We start from the raw sequence: 20,464 nt of genomic DNA on the forward strand, positions 1-20,464 counted from the left end.
AAGAAAACGTGGAGAAATAAAGCACCAGCCAATCCACTCCTTACTGCCATGTTACAGGCTATGTTTGAAAAAGGACAGGAGCTGGTTAGTTGGTGATTTATCTCTCTCCAAGTTTTGATACATATCCCCCTATATCTTCAATTCAAAAAGTTTTACAATTAGAAAGCTTAGACTTGCATAGCTGTTTCAATAGGATATTTAGGCAGTAATAGTCAAATAAGTTAAAATATTTAGGATGGGGAAGGTTCTGAGTGAAGGAATCAGAATATGTTGCATACTTCTGACTCCACTTCAGCAGCCTGGTCTGTTCATGAAGCAGTGAAAAGTGTGGAGAAGTGAGCCTGTGGAAAAATTGCCCACGGCAACCAATCAGCTGCTCCGTACAATTGTATAGTATGCAAATTATAAATGTTACTTCAATGCTGATTGGTTGCCATGGGTAACTTCTCCACTGGCTCACTTCTCCATACTGTTCACTGCTTCATAAATAGCCCCCTCAGAGAGTTATGTTTTATGGCGATAGCCGCCAAAGGGCCAAACGTAGTAGTCAAGTGACGGTATTTGGGCGATTTAGCAAATGGCTTTGAAGTAACTTTTTTTTTTAATTTTTTTTTTTCCAAAACAATGTTTATTAAAGAAGGTTAGCAAAAGATATACAAACTTCCAAGTCTGGAATCACAATGGGAAGGTACAAATATCAAAGGGCGAGGTAGGTCATGTTCATACAATAATGTCTCGGTATGAGTAATATACATGCAGAGTTACATATAGTACATATAAGAGATTGGTAATAGGTGATATTCATGGGATATATTTCTCTCCTATTGGTTAGGGTTACCATCCTGCTTAGTGAAGTGTAAAATTTGGTATTCAACAAGCGCGAAGGAGTTCAACGAGAGTAGAGACATGAAATAAATCTTAGTATCTGACCAGTTAACCCCTTAGCATCTGGGACTCATTACAGACAAGGAGAAAGAATGCATAAAACAAAGAGAGAATAGCCCTTCTTCAAATAATTTTCTATTTTGTAAAGAAGTTTGGGTAGATAAAAATTTGAAATCGTTCAAATTATAGAGGGAAAGGAAAAAGGGAAGAAAGAGAGAGGAGGGGGGGGGGAAAGAAAGGGGAGAGGGGTGGGGTGGACAAGACATAAAACAGGACAATATATATCTTCATTGTTCTCTAAAGACATATTTATACCATAAGACTAATAGGTTGGATATGTGTCCAGTCGACAGCGAGAAGTAGGTATTTATTTACCGGTTAAACACATTTCTACCTTAGCAATGTTAAGGGCATTAAGCAAGCTGTCTATATAAATACCAGGTAGTGGGTTCAAAGATTTTCTGAATTCTGAGTTGCGTGGCGTTATCAAAACTTTGAATAACAGTTTCCCATTTCCCATAGAATCTAGGGGCCCCTGATTCTATGTCCGGTATTAGGGCCTGTCGCTCATAGAATATGTTATTTAGTAGGGAGTTTCTCATTTCTGCAATGGTCGGAGATTGTCTGTGCAACCAATGGGTGAGGATTAATTTTTTAGCGATGGTAAGGATAACGGTCAGGGCAGGTATAATCTTCTGTTTGTGTGGTCCCAAGTCCCAATCTGAAAAGCAGTAGAATAGACATGCAGTAGGGAGCTTGTTAATTCGAATTGAAAAAATATCATTAATATGGTTTATCAGCTTGTTCCAGAAATTTCTTATTTTCCTGCAGTCCCAGAAATTATGATAGTAGGTGGCCTCAGCCATCCCACATTTAAAGCATCGACCCGTAGAGGCCAAGGTGAAATAGGAGTGCTGTTTTGGGGAAATGTAGGCTCTATTTAAGAATTTGAGGTGAGTCTCTTGCAAAGCTGCAGACTTTAAATATTTAAATGTGGGGGACAGTGTAGACATAAGTACCGACATAGCCGGGAAATCAGGTATGTCACGCTGCCAGCGTGAATGAAGAACACTTTGCAACGGTGTTTTCCCTGAGTCTATGAGGATGGAATATAAATTACGCAGCCTATAACCTATGGTCAGATTGAGACGTAGGAGAGGGGTAAGAGGGTCAATGGCCGTATCAAGGGCCATTCCAGGTGGTAACGACTGTGCAAAATGACGGGACTGGAGGTACATGTAAAATTGGGAGTTGGGTATACCATATTTATCTGATAATGCAGAGAAAGAGTGGATCCTACCCCCAGGGTCAAAGATATCTCGGATGCACGAGATGCCCTTCTCTTTCCACGTCAGATAAGCACAGCCGTCCAAACCCGGGGGAAACTGTGGGTTGCCCCAAAAGGTGGTGTATGGGGAGTTAGAGGAGTTTCTGTGTAATCGCTTATTGATAGATTTCCAGGCTTTATAAGTGTCTTGAAAGAGTATGTTAGATTTTATATGTGAAGGGATCAGTGAGGTAGGTGCATGAAGGAGAGCAGCTGGGGAGAAAGGGTGGAAGAGGTGTTCCTCTATGTTGGGGAGGGTATATACGGAGCCACCAGAGAACCAATCTACTATGTAGCGATACATGGCTGCATTTGAGAAAGCAGAGATGTCCGGCATCCCAAAGCCACCTTCCTGTCTCGGCAGTCGTAAAACTTGGCGTGATACTCTAGATTTCTTTTTTGCCCAGATGAATCTTGTAAACAGGGAGTCAAATCGTTGGATATCAGACTTGGAGAGTTGCAGGGGAAGCATCTGGAGGAGATAGGATAATTTGGGAAAAACGAAGCTTTTAATAACCACCACCCTTCCAGACAATGACAGAGGTAAATCCATCCATCCGTTCAGTATTTTCTCTGCCGAGGAGTATATCTGGTGGAAGTTAGCAGAGTATAGGGCGTCTAGACTATGGGGGATCATGATGCCTAGGTATTTAAGTGGAGAGCGGCAGATTGTGAATTGTGTCAGTGTAGGGGATAGAAGGTTTGCAGAATGCCCAGATCCTAGAGGGAGGAGGCGTGACTTGTCATAGTTCACACGGAATCCCGAGAAGGAGCTAAAATGGTCTATTATGCACTTTATAGCAGGGATGGAGGATTGGGGTTTAGAGATAAATAAAAGCATGTCATCGGCAAATAGACTAAGTTTCACTTCAGTCGACCCAAACCTAATACCCGTGTATTCTAGGGACATGCGCAGTGCAGTGGCTAGAGGTTCTATCGCTATAGCGAATAGGAGGGGTGAAAGAGGGCATCCTTGTCTGGTCCCTCTATGGAGGGGAATGGGAGAGGACATATAATTGTTAGAGAGGATTTGAGAGGAAGAATCATGGTAGAGAAGGCGTATTGCATGGATGAATGCCTCCGGGAACCCAAACCTGTGCATGGTGTCAAAAAGGTGGTCCCATGTAACTAGGTCAAAAGCCTTCTCAGCATCAAGGGAGAGAAGGGCATAGGGGTTCTGGTCTCCCGAAGTCTTCAACCACTGCATGACAGTCAGTATCTTACGCACATTTACCGTGGAGTGGCGTCCCCAGATAAATCCCGTCTGGTCCTCCTGTATCAGAGAGGGCAAGAGAAGCTTTACCCGGTCTGCCAAGATCTTGGTGTATATCTTGTAGTCCGTATTCAGTAAGGATATAGGTCTATATGAATTGGGAAGCAGGGGGTTTCTCCCTGGTTTATGGAGAATTTTCAGGATCGCTGCATTGAAGTATAGGGGAGGGGGTGTTCCAGACAACAACAAGTTGAATAGTTCACAAAGGGGTTTGACCAGTTGAGGGGCCAATATTTTATAGTATTCATTGGTTAGACCATCCGGTCCAGGGGTTTTGTTTGGTTTCAAACCTTGAATAGCATGGAGTACCTCCTCCTCAGTAATGGGGTTCAGTAGGGGTTGGGATGAGGTAGTGGGCAGAGAGGGGAGCGTAAGGGAAGACCAGAAAGAGTGTTGCTGTTGGTGATCAACAGAGGGTTCAGAGTATAATGAGGAATAAAAAGACTGTAGAACCTCAGACACCTGGCTACAATCATGTACCACCGTGCCGTCTGCCTTGGTTAAAGCATGTATAAGTGTTGGGGGATGTTGACCTTTCAAGAGATTTGAAAGCAATCGACTAGATCGATTGCCAAATTTATGGAATCTACATTGGGACATAAACGTTAATTTAGATTCAGTTTGAGATAAGAGTTTGTCAAAAAGGGATTTTTGTTCATAGTAGAGTTTTCTAGAGCTTGGGGTGGGGGACTGTATGAATGCGTGGTAGGCGTCAGTGAGTTTTGATTGGGCATCAAGATACAGAGTTTGTGTGTCTTTCTTATGTTTGGAGGTGAAGGAGATAATAGAGCCCCTTAGTACTGACTTAGACGTTTGCCAGAACAGGAGCGGTAATTCATTCTCTGCGGTTACATTACAATGTTTAAAGTCAGCCCATGATGCCTCCAGCATGTTTCTAAATTGAATGGAATTGGTCAAGTGGGTTGGAAAGCGCCACTGTCTGACAGGGCCTCTATTGGGGAAGGTGGCGAGAGTCATCCAGCAGACCGCATGGTCCGACAAGGACACCGGTTCTATTTCAGATGTCTGCACCCTGGTGAACATAGAAGTCGAGATGAGTAAATAATCGATTCTCGACAGTGTACCATGAGCAGCCGATAAACATGTGTATTCACGGTCAACTGGATGACAGGCCCGCCACACATCCACCAGATGCAGCTGTGACATTAAATATGGTAAACCATATTTGGGGGTGTACCGGGTAGATCTGGATTTGGTATTTCTATCAAGAGCGTTGGATACAGTGGAGTTAAAGTCACCCGCTAGTACCACCTGTTTGTGTGAGTGTGGGTGCAGTTTAGCAGCAATGGACAGAAAGAAGGGTTGGGGATCGATGTTGGGGGCGTATACATTACACAAGAGAAAATAAGAATTTACTTACCGATAATTCTATTTCTCGGAGTCCGTAGTGGATGCTGGGGTTCCTGAAAGGACCATGGGGAATAGCGGCTCCGCAGGAGACAGGGCACAAAAAGTAAAGCTTTAGGATCAGGTGGTGTGCACTGGCTCCTCCCCCTATGACCCTCCTCCAAGCCTCAGTTAGGTACTGTGCCCGGACGAGCGTACACAATAAGGAAGGATTTATGAATCCCGGGTAAGACTCATACCAGCCACACCAATCACACTGTACAACCTGTGATCTGAACCCAGTTAACAGTATGATAACAGCGGAGCCTCTGAAAGGATGGCTCACAACAATAATAACCCGATTTTTGTAACTATGTACAAGTAATGCAGATAATCCGCACTTGGGATGGGCGCCCAGCATCCACTACGGACTCCGAGAAATAGAATTATCGGTAAGTAAATTCTTATTTTCTCTATCGTCCTAGTGGATGCTGGGGTTCCTGAAAGGACCATGGGGATTATACCAAAGCTCCCAAACGGGCGGGAGAGTGCGGATGACTCTGCAGCACCGAATGAGAGAACTCCAGGTCCTCCTTAGCCAGGGTATCAAATTTGTAGGATTTTACAAACGTGTTTGCCCCTGACTAAATAGCCGCTCGGCAAAGTTGTAAAGCCGAGACCCCTCGGGCAGCCGCCCAAGATGAGCCCACCTTCCTTGTGGAATGGGCATTTACATATTTTGGCTGTGGCAGGCCTGCCACAGAATGTGCAAGCTGAATTGTATTACACATCCAACTAGCAAAAGTCTGCTTAAAAGCAAGAGCACCCAGTTTGTTGGGTGCATACAGGATAACAGCAAGTCAGTTTTCCTGACTCCAGCCGTCCTGGAACCTATATTTTCAGGGCCCTGACCACATCTAGCAACTTGGAGTCCTCCAAGTCCCTAGTAGGCGCAAGACACCACAATAAGCTGGTTCAGGTGAAACACTGACACCACCTTAGGGAGAGAACTGGGGACGAGTCCGCAGCTCTGCCCTGTCCGAATGGACAAACAGATATGGGCTTTTTTGAGAAAAAACCCACCAATTTGACACTCGCCTGGTCCAGGCCAGGTCCAAGAGCATGTTCACTTTCCATGTGAGATGCTTCAAATCCACAGATTTGACTGGTTTTAAACCAATGTGTTTTGAGGAATCCCAGAACTACGTTGAGATCCCACAGTGCCACTGGAGGCACAAAAGGGGGTTGTATATGCAATACTCCCTTGACAAACTTCTGGACTTCAGGAACTGAAGCCAATTCTTTCTGTAAGAAAAATCGACAGGGCCGAAATTTGAACCTTAATGGACCCCAATTTGAGGCCCATAGACACTCCTGTTTGCAAGAAATGCAGGAATCGACCGAGTTGAAATTTCTTCGTGGGGCCTTCCTGGCCTCACACCACGCAACATATTTTCGCCACATGTGGTGATAATGTTGTGCGGTCACCTCCTTTCTGGCTTTGACCAGGGTAGGAATGACCTCTTCCTGAATGCCTTTTCCCTTAGGATCCGGCGTTCCACCGCCATGCCGTCAAACGCAGCTGCGGTAAGTCTTGGAACAGACATGGTACTTGCTGAAACAAGTCCCTTCTTAGCGGCAGAGGCCATAAGTCCTCTGTGAGCATCTCTTGAAGTTCCGGGTACCAAGTCCTTCTTGGCCAATCCGGAGCCATGAGTATAGTTCTTACTCCTCTACGTCTTATAATTCTCAGTACCTTAGGTATGAAAAGCAGAGGATGGAACACATACACCGACTGGTACACCCACGGTGTTACCAGAACGTCCACAGCTATTGCCTGAGGGTCTCTTAACCTGGCGCTATACCTGTCCCGTTTTTTTTGTTCAGACGGGACGCCATCATGTCCACCTTTGGTAATTCCCAACGGTTTACAATTATGTGGAAAACTTCCCCATGAAGTTCCCACTCTGCCGGGTGGAGGTCGTGCCTACTGAGGAAGTCTGCTTCCCAGTTTCCATTCCCGGAATGAAACACTGCTGACAGTGCTATCACATGATTTTCCGCCCAGCGAAAAGTCCTTGCAGTTTTTGCCACTGCCCTCCTGCTTCTTGTGCCGCCCTGTCTATTTACGTGGGCGACTGCCGTGATGTTTTATCCCACTGGATCAATACCGGCTGACCTTGAAGCAGAGGTCTTGCTAAGCTTAGAGCATTATAAATTTACCCTTAGCTATATTTATGTGGAGAAAAATCTCCAGACTTGATCACACTCCCTGGAAATTTTTTCCTTGTGTGACTGCTCCCCAGCCTCTCGGGCTGGCCTCCGTGGTCACCAACATCCAAAACTGAATGCCGAATCTGCGGCCCTCTAGAAGATGAGCACTCTGTAACCACCACAGGAGAGACACCCTTGTCCTTGGATATAGGGTTATCCGCTGATGCATCTGAAGATGCGATCCGGACTATTTGTCCAGCAGATCCCACTGAAAAGTTCTTGCATGAAATCTGCCGACTGGAATTGCTTCGAAGGAAGTCACCATTTTTTTACCATGGCCCTTGTGCAATGATGCACTGATTTTAGGAGGTTCCTGACTAGCTCGGATAACTCCCTGGCTTTCTCTTCCGGGAGAAACACCTTTTTCTGGACTGTGTCCAGAATCATCCCTAAGCACAGGAGACTTGTTGTCGGGATCAGCTGCGATTTTGGAATATTTAGAATCCACCCCTGCTGTTGTAACAGTATCCGAGATAGTGCTACTCCGACCTCCAACTGTTCCCTGGACTTTGCCCTTATCAGGAGATCGTCCAAGTAAGGGATAATTAAGACGCCTTTTCTTCGAAGAAGAACCATAATTTCGGCCATTACCTTGGTAAAGACCCGGGGTGCCGTAGACAATCCAAACGGCAGCGTCTGAAACTGATAGTGACAGTTCTGTACCACGAACCTAAGGTACCCTTAGTGATAAGGGCAAATTTGGGACATGGAGGTAAGCATCCCTGATGTCTCGGGACACCAGATAGTCCCCTACTTCCCGGTTCGTTATCACTGCTCTGAGTGACTCCATCTTGATTTGAACCTTTGTAAGTGTTCAAATTTTTTTAGATTTAGAATAGGTCTCACCTAGCCTTCTGGCTTCAGTACCACAATATAGTGTGGAATAATACCCCTTTTCTTGTTGTAGGAGGGGTAATTTAATTATCACCTGCTGGGAATACAGCTCGTGAATTTTTTCCCATACTGCCTCCTTGTCGGAGGGAGACCTTGGTAAAGCAGACTTCAGGAGCCTGCGCAGGGGAAACGTCTCGACATTCCAAACTGTACCCCTGGGATACTACTTGTAGGATCCAGGGGTCCTGTACGGTCTCAGCGTCATGCTGAGAGCTTGTCAGAAGCGGTGGAACGCTTCTGTTCCTGGGAATGGGCTGCCTGCTGCAGTCTTCTTCCCTTTCCTCTATCCCTGGGCAGATATGACTCTTATAGGGACGAAAGGACTGAAGCTGAAAAGACGGTGTCTTTTTCTGCAGAGATGTGACTTAGGGTAAAAACGGTGGATTTTCCAGCAGTTGCCGTGGCCACCAGGTCCGATGGACCGACCCCAAATAACTCCTCTTCCTTTATACGGCAATACACCTTTGTGCCGTTTGGAATCTGCATCACCTGACCACTGTCGTGTCCATAAACATCTTCTGGCAGATATGGACATCGCACTTACTCTTGATGCCAGAGTGCAAATATCCCTCTGTGCATCTCGCATATATAGAAATACATCCTTTAAATGCTCTATATTTTTAGTCAGGGAATCCGACCAAGCCACCCCAGCTCTGCCCATCCAGGCTGAGGCGATCGCTGGTCGCAGTATAACACCAGTATGTGTGTATATACTTTTTATGATATTTTTCCAGCCTCCTGTCAGCTGGCTCCTTGAGGACGGCCCTATCTATAGACGGTACCGCCACTTGTTCTGATAAGCGTGTGAGCGCCTTATCCACCCTAAGGGGTGTTTCCCAAAGCGCCCTAACTTCTGGCGGGAAAGGGTATACCGCCCATATTTTCTATCGGGGGGAACCCACGCATCATCACACACTTCATTTAATTTATCTGATTCAGGAAAAACTACGGTAGTTTTTTCACATCCCACATAATACCCTCTTTTGTGGTACTTGTAGTATCAGAAATATGTAACCCTCCTTCATTGCCCTTAACGTGTGGCCCTAATAAGGAATACGTTTGTTTATTCACCGTCGACACTGGATTCAGTGTCCCTGTCTGTGTCTGTGTCGACCGACTAAAGTAAACGGGCGTTTTAAAACCCCTGACGGTGTTTTTGAGACGTCTGGACCGGTACTAATTGTTTGTCGGCCGTCTCATGTCGTCAACCGACCTTGGCGCGTGTTGACATTATCACGTAATTCCCTAAATAAGCCATCCATTCCGGTGTCGACTCCCTAGAGAGTGACATCACCATTACAGGCAATTGCTCCGCCTCCTCACCAACATCGTCCTCATACATGTCGACACACACGTACCGACACACAGCACACACACAGGGAATGCTCTGATAGAGGACAGGACCCACTAGCCCTTTGGAGAGACAGAGGGAGAGTTTGCCAGCACACACCAAAAACGCTATAATTATATAGGGACAACCTTATATAAGTGTTTTCCCTTATAGCATCTTTTTTATATATTTCTAACGCCAAATTAGTGCCCCCCCTCTCTGTTTTAACCCTGTTTCTGTAGTGCAGTGCAGGGGAGAGCCTGGGAGCCTTCCCTCCAGCCTTTCTGTGAGGGAAAATGGCGCTGTGTGCTGAGGAGATAGGCCCCGCCCCTTTTTCGGCGGCCTCGTCTCCCGCTCTTAACGGATTCTGGCAGGGGTTAAATATCTCCATATAGCCCCCGGAGGCTATATGTGAGGTATTTTTAGCCAAAAAAGGTTTTCATTTGCCTCCCAGGGCGCCCCCCTCCCAGCGCCCTGCACCCTCAGTGACTGCCGTGTGAAGTGTGCTGAGAGGAAAATGGCGCACAGCTGCAGTGCTGTGCGCTACCTTAAGAAGACTGAGGAGTCTTCTGCCGCCGATTCTGGACCTCTTCTCGTTTCAGCATTTGCAAGGGGGCCGGCGGCGAGGCTCCGGTGACCATCCAGGCTGTACCTGTGATCGTCCCTCTGGAGCTAATGTCCAGTAGCCAAGAAGCCAATCCATCCTGCACGCAGGTGAGTTCACTTCTTCTCCCCTAAGTCCCTCGTTGCAGTGATCCTGTTGCCAGCAGGACTCACTGTAAAATAAAAAACCTAAGCTAAACTTTTCTAAGCAGCTCTTTAGGAGAGCCACCTAGATTGCACCCTTCTCGGCCGGGCACAAAAATCTAACTGAGGCTTGGAGGAGGGTCATAGGGGGAGGAGCCAGTGCACACCACCTGATCCTAAAGCTTTACTTTTTGTGTGCGCTATTCCCCATGGTCCTTTCAGGAACCCCAGCATCCACTAGGACGATAGAGAAAACGTGAGTCCTCTAGAGTGACGTCTACAATGAGGAATCTGCCTTCGGGATCAGATTGGGAGGAATGAAGGTCTACCTGGACTGAGCGCCTAATCAATATGAGAACCCCACGGGCCTTGGCAGTAAATGGGGCGGACGCCAAGACTCTCCAGCCCAGGCAATTGAGTTTGTCAATCTCAGGGGGAAGGAGATGAGACTCCTGGAGGAATGCAACGTCTACATGCAGTTTAGACAAGTAAAGTAGGATTTTCTTCCTCTTTATGGGGGAGTGGAAACCACCTACATTATATGTGCCAATTTTTAAACTGGTCATAATACTGTTGAAAAGAGGTACGAGTTATGGCAATAAGTAAAACCAATACTGTCATATCTACCAAATACATTGCTAGCTTGGACAAATAGAAGCAACAGGACAAGACACATAGAGGAGAGAACAATGGGTGGAGAGGGTGGGGAGAAGTAAAGCAGAGGATCCAGAAAAAGTGGATCGAGAGGTGAACATCAAAAGTGCACTTCGGGCACAAAAATAATTTAAATAAACCTATAGTTCGCCAAATGGGGAACCAGATAAGAGCTCCAGGCTTGCCCCAGCCCTGGTACTGTGAAACAGTAAGCATAGCTTATATATGGCATAAACAAAACATAACTAAAAACAACATACGGAGAATTTTAGGTTGTAAGGCGCCTTAAAGTGAGCATCCCATTTAGAATGGGATTAAACGGTGAAATGGCACCCGACCTAGCAATTAAATCGGTAAGAGAGGCGCCTCCTCCTACAATCAATTTCAAGAACCTCTAGTGAGTAACGGCTATAACATAAACAGGCTTATTAAAGCAATAAAGTAATCGCCATTAAAGTAGGATAGAACCACGCCAAGGAACTCTGCAACCGTGGTTAACAATCAGAAGTCGAGTCCGTTGAAGGCAGGTGTAGTGAAGAACGGCCGTTCTCCTCTTCCAACATATATGCTTCCGCATCAGCCACGGTGGAGAAGTCGGTAAATGAAGATCCTTTGAACAGACGCAATCGGGCCGGGTATATGAGGGCAAATTTTCTATTTGCTTTGACTAGGCGGGAACAAAGTGGGGTGAATTCACGCCGTGCCCTGGCCACCTCTGCCGAATAATCTTGGAAGATAAAAATCCTCACGTCGTTCCATTGTAAATTCCGCTTACGTCGAGACGCAGACCAGATAGTGTCTTTATGGATGTAGTTCAAACAACGGAATATAACGGCCCGGGGTCGGGAATCCTGTGTAGACCTTGCCGGACCAATACGATGGGCCCTCTCCACAATCATACCTGCGCAGGAATCTTGAATGTCAAGCAGATCAGGCAGCGTGTCTTGTATGAAGGAAAAGAGTGCTGGCCCTTTAAGTGTCTCAGGCAGCCCAACCACTCTTAGGTTATTTCGACGTGATCTGTTCTCGAGATCGTCGACCTTATTAAGAAGCTGGTAATGGGATTTCTGGAGAAAGGCGCACTGTTCCTTTAAATCAGCGACGTCATGAAAAGTTTCCCCAAGGCGTTGTTCGTTAGCTTGCACCCGTTTGGAAAGCTGTTTAAACTGTGATTTGATGTCATGTACTGCCTGCGTGACTTTTGCAGCATGAGATTCCATGATAGGGTTAATGGAGTCCTGAATTGCCTTTACCATGTCAGAGTATGTAATGGGGCCTTCAGTCTGTTCTGTGGTCTTATTAGACTTCTGTGTTGAGGGGACAGCATGTGCAGAGAGAACTGTGTTCACAGAGGAGTCAGATAAGGTATGTAACTCACGTTCTGTGTGTACTGGCTGCTGCTGCGGCTGTGTCTGCTGTCCGGCGGCCATCTTGGAATCCCCTTTCGTTTTTGCAGAACGTTGTTTAAGGGGTTTAGCCGCTTCTGGGGCGGCCAGAAAGCGTTCCATCAGGTGCCAGAGGTATTCTCACAGGCAAGTGAGGGGTCTGGGAGCAGGCTGTGTCGCTATGTGCAGCGTGAGAGTTAGCGCGGGCTGGGGCGGCACACGGAGCTCACACTGCTGCTGCTGCACGCATCGGCGCCGTACCCGGAAGTCTTTTTTTTTAATTTTTAATTATTTTTTTTAAAGCAAAACTAACCAGGTTTAGATTTAAAAATGCAAAAGGAAATTACCTAAGTAATTTGCCCGGCGCAAATAAATGAGATGCTTTACCTTTGAGCAGCTGTTTGAAGGGATAGTTAGTCCCTGAGAAGAGCAATACGAATAAATAAATGTACAGCGCTAAAAACTGGATATGGAATACTAAGTATATTTTAATACATAAAAGTTGGTTGCAACAAATAAACAACTATTATTAAAAATAGAAGGAATGTTGAATTAAAATGACAACATTAGGGCAAGCACAGTAATTTCTTTGGTAAATCACCCAATAGGGGAGCCGGGCATATTCATATACAGTAAGTCCTTGGAAAAGTGCCACAGTCCTGGGGATAAATTCAATACTGCCAAGTCATAGTCCACATGAAGTTAAGAAACAGACCTTTGAATGCTTGGTTCCTGGACAAAGCTTAGTCCTATTGAAAGCTAGGTCTTTAAAGGAGCCGGACAGCAGTGATTTTCCATCCATACCTGGAATACGCCTAGAAGTCCATCAGTTTGCACAAACGGGGAATCTCCAGTCATCTGCAAAGGTGCACAAGACCTAGCTTTCAAGAGGACTAAGCTTTGTCCAGGAACCAAGCATTCAAAGGTCTGTTTCTTAACTTCATGTGGACTGTGACTTGGCAGTATTGAATTTATCCCCAGGACTGTGGCACTTTTCCAAGGACTTACTGTATATGAATATGCCCGGCTCCCCTATTGGGTAATTTACCAAAGAAATGACTGTGCTTGCCCTAATGTTGTAATTTTAATTCAACATTCCTTCTATTTTTAATAATAGTTGTTTATTTGTTGCAACCAACTTTTATGTATTAAAATATACTTAGTATTCCATATCCAGTTTTTAGCGCTGTACATTTATTTCTTTGTATTAGATTTAAAAATGGTCTTAGAATATTGCACATAAATTGGCATATTCGCGGCACTTGCGCCAAATTCCAAACCCTTACATACGAATCGCCCCAAGTGTGTTAAAGCCATCAACATAAAACCAATTGCATGGGTCAATAAAGACAAATGCGGTTCCGTGGTGCCTTTTTATGTGCCCCCATCAGTCTGAGTGTTTCTTTGTTTTATATATTTACAACAAGTGAAAGGCTGCAGATGTATTCTTCCGTGAAAGTGCAGCTGGAAGTTGAACAATGGGCTCATTGAAAGAATATGACGCACAATCACTTCTGAAGTGTCGGTATAAACAAGAACTTGTGCGGGGGTGTAATAGGCCGTAGCGCCTCCTGACAAGCAGGTAGCACCGCTGTAGATATGACCGCTCTGTTCTGGTCCTCCAAATGAACAGTTACTTTTTTCACTCATATTCCTCCATATACCTCAATAAATGCCCCCAGTGATCCCAACGCTTCCCATCAGCCGGTGAAATCCTTTCCACTGCTGATGTCACCAGCTGGGCCAGCAAATCCAGGTGTTTCCCCCATCACAGTGTCACCTTGTACAAAAATGAGGTCAGAAAAAAATGCATTTGTCCTGCAGGCTTGCGCTTCCCTAAATAACCCCTAAGGCAGAGGTTCCCAAACTGTGTGCCATGGCTCCCTGGGGTGCCTCGGGACACTTGCAGGGGTGCCCTGGGTTGGTGGTCCAGGACCAATTCAAATTATTCAGGGTCAGTATAATAGGCAAAACCAGTGCTGGTGGCTGCCAGTCATAAAATATGTGGCTAAACAGAAGCAAATCTTGTCCCTCACCACACAACTGACCCTAAGGATGACATATAAACGCGATCTACTTAATGTAATATTTCTTTCTAAATTTCTCAATAAGAAATTTTTGGCCTAGGGGTGCCGTGAAAAAAATTCTGATATTCTAGGGCGCCGTGATTCTAAAAAGTTTGGAAACCACTGCCCTAAGGAGTTCATTTTTGGTTACAAAAAAAAAATAAAAATAAATCATACCAGCTATGAAAATGATTACAGTAAATATCACCCATTACCCTTTGGCGAAGGTCTCAAGTGCAGCTACGTGTAAACGTTCCCATTCGGTCAGAGGTTGCGCCTTGGACAAATCGGCCATTACTTTCAAACTATTTGCCAATTCCTTATCAATTAATGGTGACCGACCTGTGCCGATCAGTTCCAATCCATTAGCCACGACGTGTCCCATTACTGGAAGAGAGAAAAACGTGACTGTATTCCGCTGCAGAGGAGGAGATACTTTACAAAAATATGCAAAACAGCAGCTGCGATTGGATGACTGGTCCGGCTTGCCCAAACGCGACAGACGTTAAAGTAAATACACCATACTGCTACAGTATATGCTGGGATGGTAGGATTCAGTCGAAACAAATCATACTGTAACTTGCATTTCAAATACGTGAACTACAAGAAAAGGAACCATTTGGTTTATGACCTTTGCATGAATGTCAATGGGGAATATATTAGAGATCTCTGTCCAATTTTTCATTCGCGACCCCAAACTGGTAATACGATAGGATGGTGTGAAAGCATTTGTTGTTTTTTTGGCTTTAGCCTCCAGGTTAAACAAAGCTTTTACATGTGATGCATACATAAAATGTCAGGGTGTATTTGCTAAGAAAAGCAGGTTTGTAGCAAACAGTGAAAAAGAACAAGCCTTTGGGGAGCCGAGAAGGAATAAGGATATGGATCGGGGAGCTACAATACTGGTTAACTGTGTTTAGGCAGCACATAGAAGTGCCGCATTTCATTCATAAGGCAGCTGAAAAGTCATAGAAGCTGGAGGAGAGACATTATTATGAGGTATGCAACGCCCCCCTAATATTCACTTAAATACATCTCCATCTAAAGTTACACAATTAAAACTTGGACCAGGCAGAAATAAAGGTAGCTACCAAAATCTGGATCAGCAGCGTTAATTTTGGACAAACAGCCATCAATTCCTCCCAGGGTTTTGTCATTTGTCCACGTAACGTACTGAAACAAAACAAGGACAGTATTTAACTCGGCAAAAACTCAAAAGCACAAAGTACAATATAATCAGGATATGTTAGTGTAGGACTCCATCTTAAAAATACGATTTTACTCACCGGTAAATCTATTTCTCGTAGTCCGTAGTGGATGCTGGGGACTCCGTAAGGACCATGGGGAATAGCGGCTCCGCAGGAGACTGGGCACAGCTAAGAAAGATTTAGGACTACCTGGTGTGCACTGGCTCCTCCCACTATGACCCTCCTCCAGACTTCAGTAAGGATACTGTGCCCGGAAGAGCTGACACAATAAGGAAGGATTTTGAATCCCGGGTAAGACTCATACCAGCCACACCAATCACACCGTATAACTCGTGATAATATACCCAGTTAACAGTATGAACACAACAGAGCCTCTCAAAAGATGGCTCAACAATAACCCTTGTAGTTAACAATAACTATATACAAGTATTGCAGACAGTCCGCACTTGGGACGGGCGCCCAGCATCCACTACTACTACTACGGACTACGAGAAATAGATTTACCGGTGAGTAAAATCGTATTTTCTCTGACGTCCTAGTGGATGCTGGGGACTCCGTAAGGACCATGGGGATTATACCAAAGCTCCCAAACGGGCGGGAGAGTGCGGATGACTCTGCAGCACCGAATGAGAGAACTCAAGGTCCTCCTCAGCCAGGGTATCAAATTTGTAGAATTTTGCAAACGTGTTTGCCCCTGACCAAGTAGCAGCTCGGCAAAGTTGTAAAGCCGAGACCCCTCGGGCAGCCGCCCAAGAAGAGCCCACTTTCCTCGTGGAATGGGCTTTTACAGATTTAGGCTGCGGCAGGCCAGCCACAGAATGTGCAAGCTGAATTGTGCTACAAATCCAGCGAGCAATAGTCTGCTTTGAAGAAGGAGCACCCATCTTGTTTGGTGCATACAGGATAAATAGCGAGTCAGTCTTCCTGACTCCAGCCGTCCTGGAAACATAAATTTTCAAGGCCCTGACTACGTCCAGTAACTTGAGAGTCCTCCAAGTCCCTAGTAGCCGCAGGCACCACGATAGGTTGGTTCAAGTGAAAAGCTGATACCACCTTAGGAAGAAACTGGGGACGAGTCCTCAATTCTGCCCTATCCATATGGAAAATCAAATAGGGGCTTTTACATGACAAAGCCGCCAATTCTGACACACGCCTTGCCGAAGCCAAGGCCAAAAGCATGACCACTTTCCACGTGAGATATTTTAAATCCACGGTTTTGAGTGGCTCAAACCAATGTGACTTTAGGAAACCCAACACCACGTTGAGGTCCCACGGTGCCACTGGAGGCACAAAAGGAGGCTGAATATGCAGCACTCCCTTGACAAATGTCTGAACTTCAGGCAGTGAAGCCAGTTCTTTTTGGAAGAAAATCGACAGAGCCGAAATCTGGACCTTAATGGAACCCAGTTTTAGGCCCATAGTCACCCCTAACTGTAGGAAGTGCAGAAATCGACCTAGCTGGAATTCCTCCGTTGGGGCCTTCCTGGCCTCACACCACGCAACATATTTTCGCCATATGCGGTGATAATGTTGTACGGTTACATCTTTTCTAGCTTTAATAAGCGTAGGAATTACTTCCTCCGGAATACCCTTTTCTTTTAGGATCCGGTGTTCAACCGCCATGCCGTTAAACGCAGCCGCGGTAAGTCTTGGAACAGACAGGGCCCCTGCAGCAGCAGGTCCTGTCTGAGCGGCAGAGGCCATGGGTCCTCTGAGATTAATTCTTGAAGTTCCGGGTACCAAGACCTTCTTGGCCAATCTGGAACAATGAGAATAGTTCTTACTCCTCTTTTCTTTATTATCCTCAGTACCTTGGGTATGAGAGGAAGAGGAGGGAACACATAAACCGACCGGTACACCCACGGTGTCACTAGAGTGTCCACAGCTATCGCCTGAGGGTATCTTGACCTGGTGCAATATTTTTCTAGCTTTTTGTTTAAGCGGGACGCCATCATGTCCACCTGTGGCTTTTCCCAACGGTTTACAATCAGTTGGAAGACTTCTGGATGAAGTCCCCACTCTCCCGGGAGGAGGTCGTGCCTGCTGAGGAAGTCTGCTTCCCAGTTGTCCACTCCCGGAATGAACACTGCTGACAGTGCTAACACGTGATTTTCCGCCCATCGGAGAATCCTTGTGGCTTCTGCCATCGCCGTCCTGCTTCTTGTGCCGCCCTGTCGATTTACATGGGCGACTGCCGTGATGTTGTCTGACTGGATCAGAACCGGCTGGTTTTGAAGCAGGGGCTGTGCTTGACTTAGGGCATTGTAAATGGCCCTCAGTTCCAGAACATTTATGTGTAGGGAAGTCTCCTGACTTGACCAAAGTCCTTGGAAGTTTATTCCCCGTGTGACTGCACCCCAGCCCCGAAGGCTGGCATCCGTGGTCACCAGGACCCAGTCCTGTATGCCGAAACTGCGACCCTCTCTGAGATGAGCACTCTGCAGCCACCACAGCAGAGACACCCTGGTCCTTGGAGACAGGGTTATCAACCGATGCATTTGAAGATGCGATCCGGACCATTGGTCCAACAGGTCCCACTGAAAGGTTCTGGCATGGAACCTGCCGAATGGAATCGCTTCGTAGGAAGCTACCATCTTTCCCAGGACTCGCGTGCAATGATGCACTGACACCTGTTTTGGTTTCAGGAGGCCTCTCACTAGAGATGACAGCTCCTTGGCTTTCTCCTCTGGGAGAAACACTTTTTTTCTGGACTGTGTCCAGAATCATCCCCAGGAACAGTAGACGTGTCGCCGGAACCAGCTGAGACTTTGGAATATTCAGAATCCAACCGTGCTGGTGTAGCACCTCCTGAGATAATGCTACGTCGACCAACAACTGCTCTCTGGACCTCGCCCTTATCAGGAGATCGTCCAAGTATGGGATAATTAAAACTCCCTTTTTCCGAAGGAGTATCATCATTTCGGCCATTACCTTGGTAAATACCCTCGGTGCCCTGGACAGGCCGAACGGCAACGTCTGGAATTGGTAATGACAATCCTGTACCACAAATCTGAGGTACTCCTGGTGAGGATGGTAAATGGGGACATGCAGGTAAGCATCCTTGATGTCCAGAGATACCATGTAATCTCCCTCTTCCAGGCTTGCAATAACCGCCCGGAGCGATTCCATCTTGAACTTGAATTTTCTTAAATATGTGTTCAAGGATTTCAAATTTAAAATGGGTCTCACCGAACCGTCCGGTTTCGGTACCACAAACATTGTGGAATAGTAACCCCGTCCTTGTTGAAGTAGGGGCACCTTGACTATCACCTGCTGGGAATACAGCTTGTGAATTGCCTCTAACACAGCCTCCCTTTCTGAAGGAGTCGTTGGTAAGGCAGATTTGAGGAAACGGCGGGGGGGGGGGGGGGGGGGGATGTCTCGAATTCCAGCCTGTACCCCTGAGATACCACTTGTAGGATCCAGGGATCTACCTGTGAGCGAGCCCACTGATTGCTGAAGTTTTTGAGATGGCCCCCCACCGTACCTGAGCCCCAGCGTCATGCAGCGGACTTAGCAGAAGAAGCGGGGGAGGACTTTTGTTCCTGGGAAGTGGCTGTATGCTGCAGCTTTTTTCCCCTACCTCTGCCTCTGGGCAGAAAGGATGCGCCTCTACCCCGTCTGCTCTTTTGGGGGCGAAAGGACTGCACCTGATAATACGGTGCTCTCTTTGGTTGTGAGGGGACATGTGGCAAAAATGCTGACTTCCCAGCTGTTGCTGTGGACACTAAGTCTGAAAGACCATCCCCGAACAACTCCTCACCCTTATAAGGCAAAACTTCCATGTGCCTTTTAGAATCTGCATCACCTGTCCACTGCCGGGTCCATAACCCTCTCCTGGCACAAATGGACAGTGCACTTATTTTTGATGCCAGCCGGCAAATATCCCTCTGTGCATCTCTTATGTAAAAGACAGCGTCTTTAATATGCTCTACGTTTAGCAATATAGTGTCCCTGTCTAGGGTGTCAATGTTTTCTGACAGGGAGTCTGACCATGCAGCTGCAGCACTGCACATCCATGCTGAGGCAATAGCTGGTCTCAGTATAATACCAGTGTGTGTATAAATAGCTTTCTGGAGAGCCTCCTGCTTTCTGTCAGCAGGTTCCTTTAGGGCGGCCGTATCCTGGGACGGCAGTGCCACCTTTTTTGATAAGCGCGTAAGTGCTTTATCCACCCTAGGGGGTGTTTTCCCAACGTGATCTATCCTCTGGCGGGAAAGGGTACGCCATTAGTAATTTTTTTGAAATTACCAATTTTTTTATCGGGGGAAGCCCACGCTAGTTCACACACTTCATTCAATTCTTCAGAAGGGGGAAAAACTACTGGTAGTTTTTTCTCTCCAAACATAATACCCTTTTTTGTGGTACCTGGGGTCACCTCAGAAATGTGTAAAACATTTTTCATTGCCTCAATCATATAACGATTGGCCCTATTGGACATTACATTAGTCTCTTCGTCGTCGACACTGGTATCAGTATCCGTGTCGACATCTGTGTCTGCCATCTGAGGTAGTGGGCGTTTTAGAGCCCCTGATGGCCTTTGAGACGTCTGGGCAGGCACGGGCTGAGAAGCCGGCTGCCCCGCATTTGGCATGTCGTCAAATTTTTTTATGTAAGGAGTCGACACTTTCGCGTAATTCCTTCCACAAGTCCATCCACTCAGGTGTCTGCCCCGCAGGGGGTGACAACACATTTATAGGCACCTGCTCCTCCTCCACATAAGTCTCCTCATCAAACATGTCGACACAGCCGTACCGACACACCGCACACACACAGGGAATGCTCTGACAGAAGACAGGACCCCACAAAGCCCTTTGGGGAGACAGAGAGAGAGTATGCCAGCACACACCAGAGCGCTATATAAATCAGGGATTAACTAAATTATATCCCCTTATAGCTGCTATATGTATATTGCGCCTAAATTTAGTGCCCCCCCTCTCTTTTTTACCCTTTCTGTAGTGTAGACTGCAGGGGAGAGCCAGGGAGCTTCCTTCCAGCGGAGCTGTGAGGGAGAAATGGCACCAGTGTGCTGAGGGAGATAGCTCCGCCCCTTTTTCGGCTGACTTTTCTCCCG

General features: G+C 46.4%; 1 protein-coding gene across 2 annotated transcripts in view; it reads right to left on the bottom strand.

Annotated features, from left to right (window-relative positions):
* The window catches only part of TTC38 (tetratricopeptide repeat domain 38), a 70,841-nt gene that overhangs the window by 28,413 nt on the left and 21,964 nt on the right, over positions 1-20,464 (bottom strand). For both annotated transcript variants that reach the window (XM_063928878.1, XM_063928879.1), the window contains exons 3-4: positions 15,274-15,355; positions 14,398-14,569 (exon numbers count right to left, since the gene is read on the bottom strand). In XM_063928878.1, the coding sequence (XP_063784948.1) occupies positions 14,398-14,569; positions 15,274-15,355 (254 nt within the window). The remainder of the gene's footprint in view (positions 1-14,397; positions 14,570-15,273; positions 15,356-20,464) is intronic.

This window comes from Pseudophryne corroboree, chromosome 6, assembly GCF_028390025.1.
Source record: "Pseudophryne corroboree isolate aPseCor3 chromosome 6, aPseCor3.hap2, whole genome shotgun sequence".
Classification (NCBI taxonomy): Eukaryota; Metazoa; Chordata; class Amphibia; order Anura; family Myobatrachidae; genus Pseudophryne; species Pseudophryne corroboree.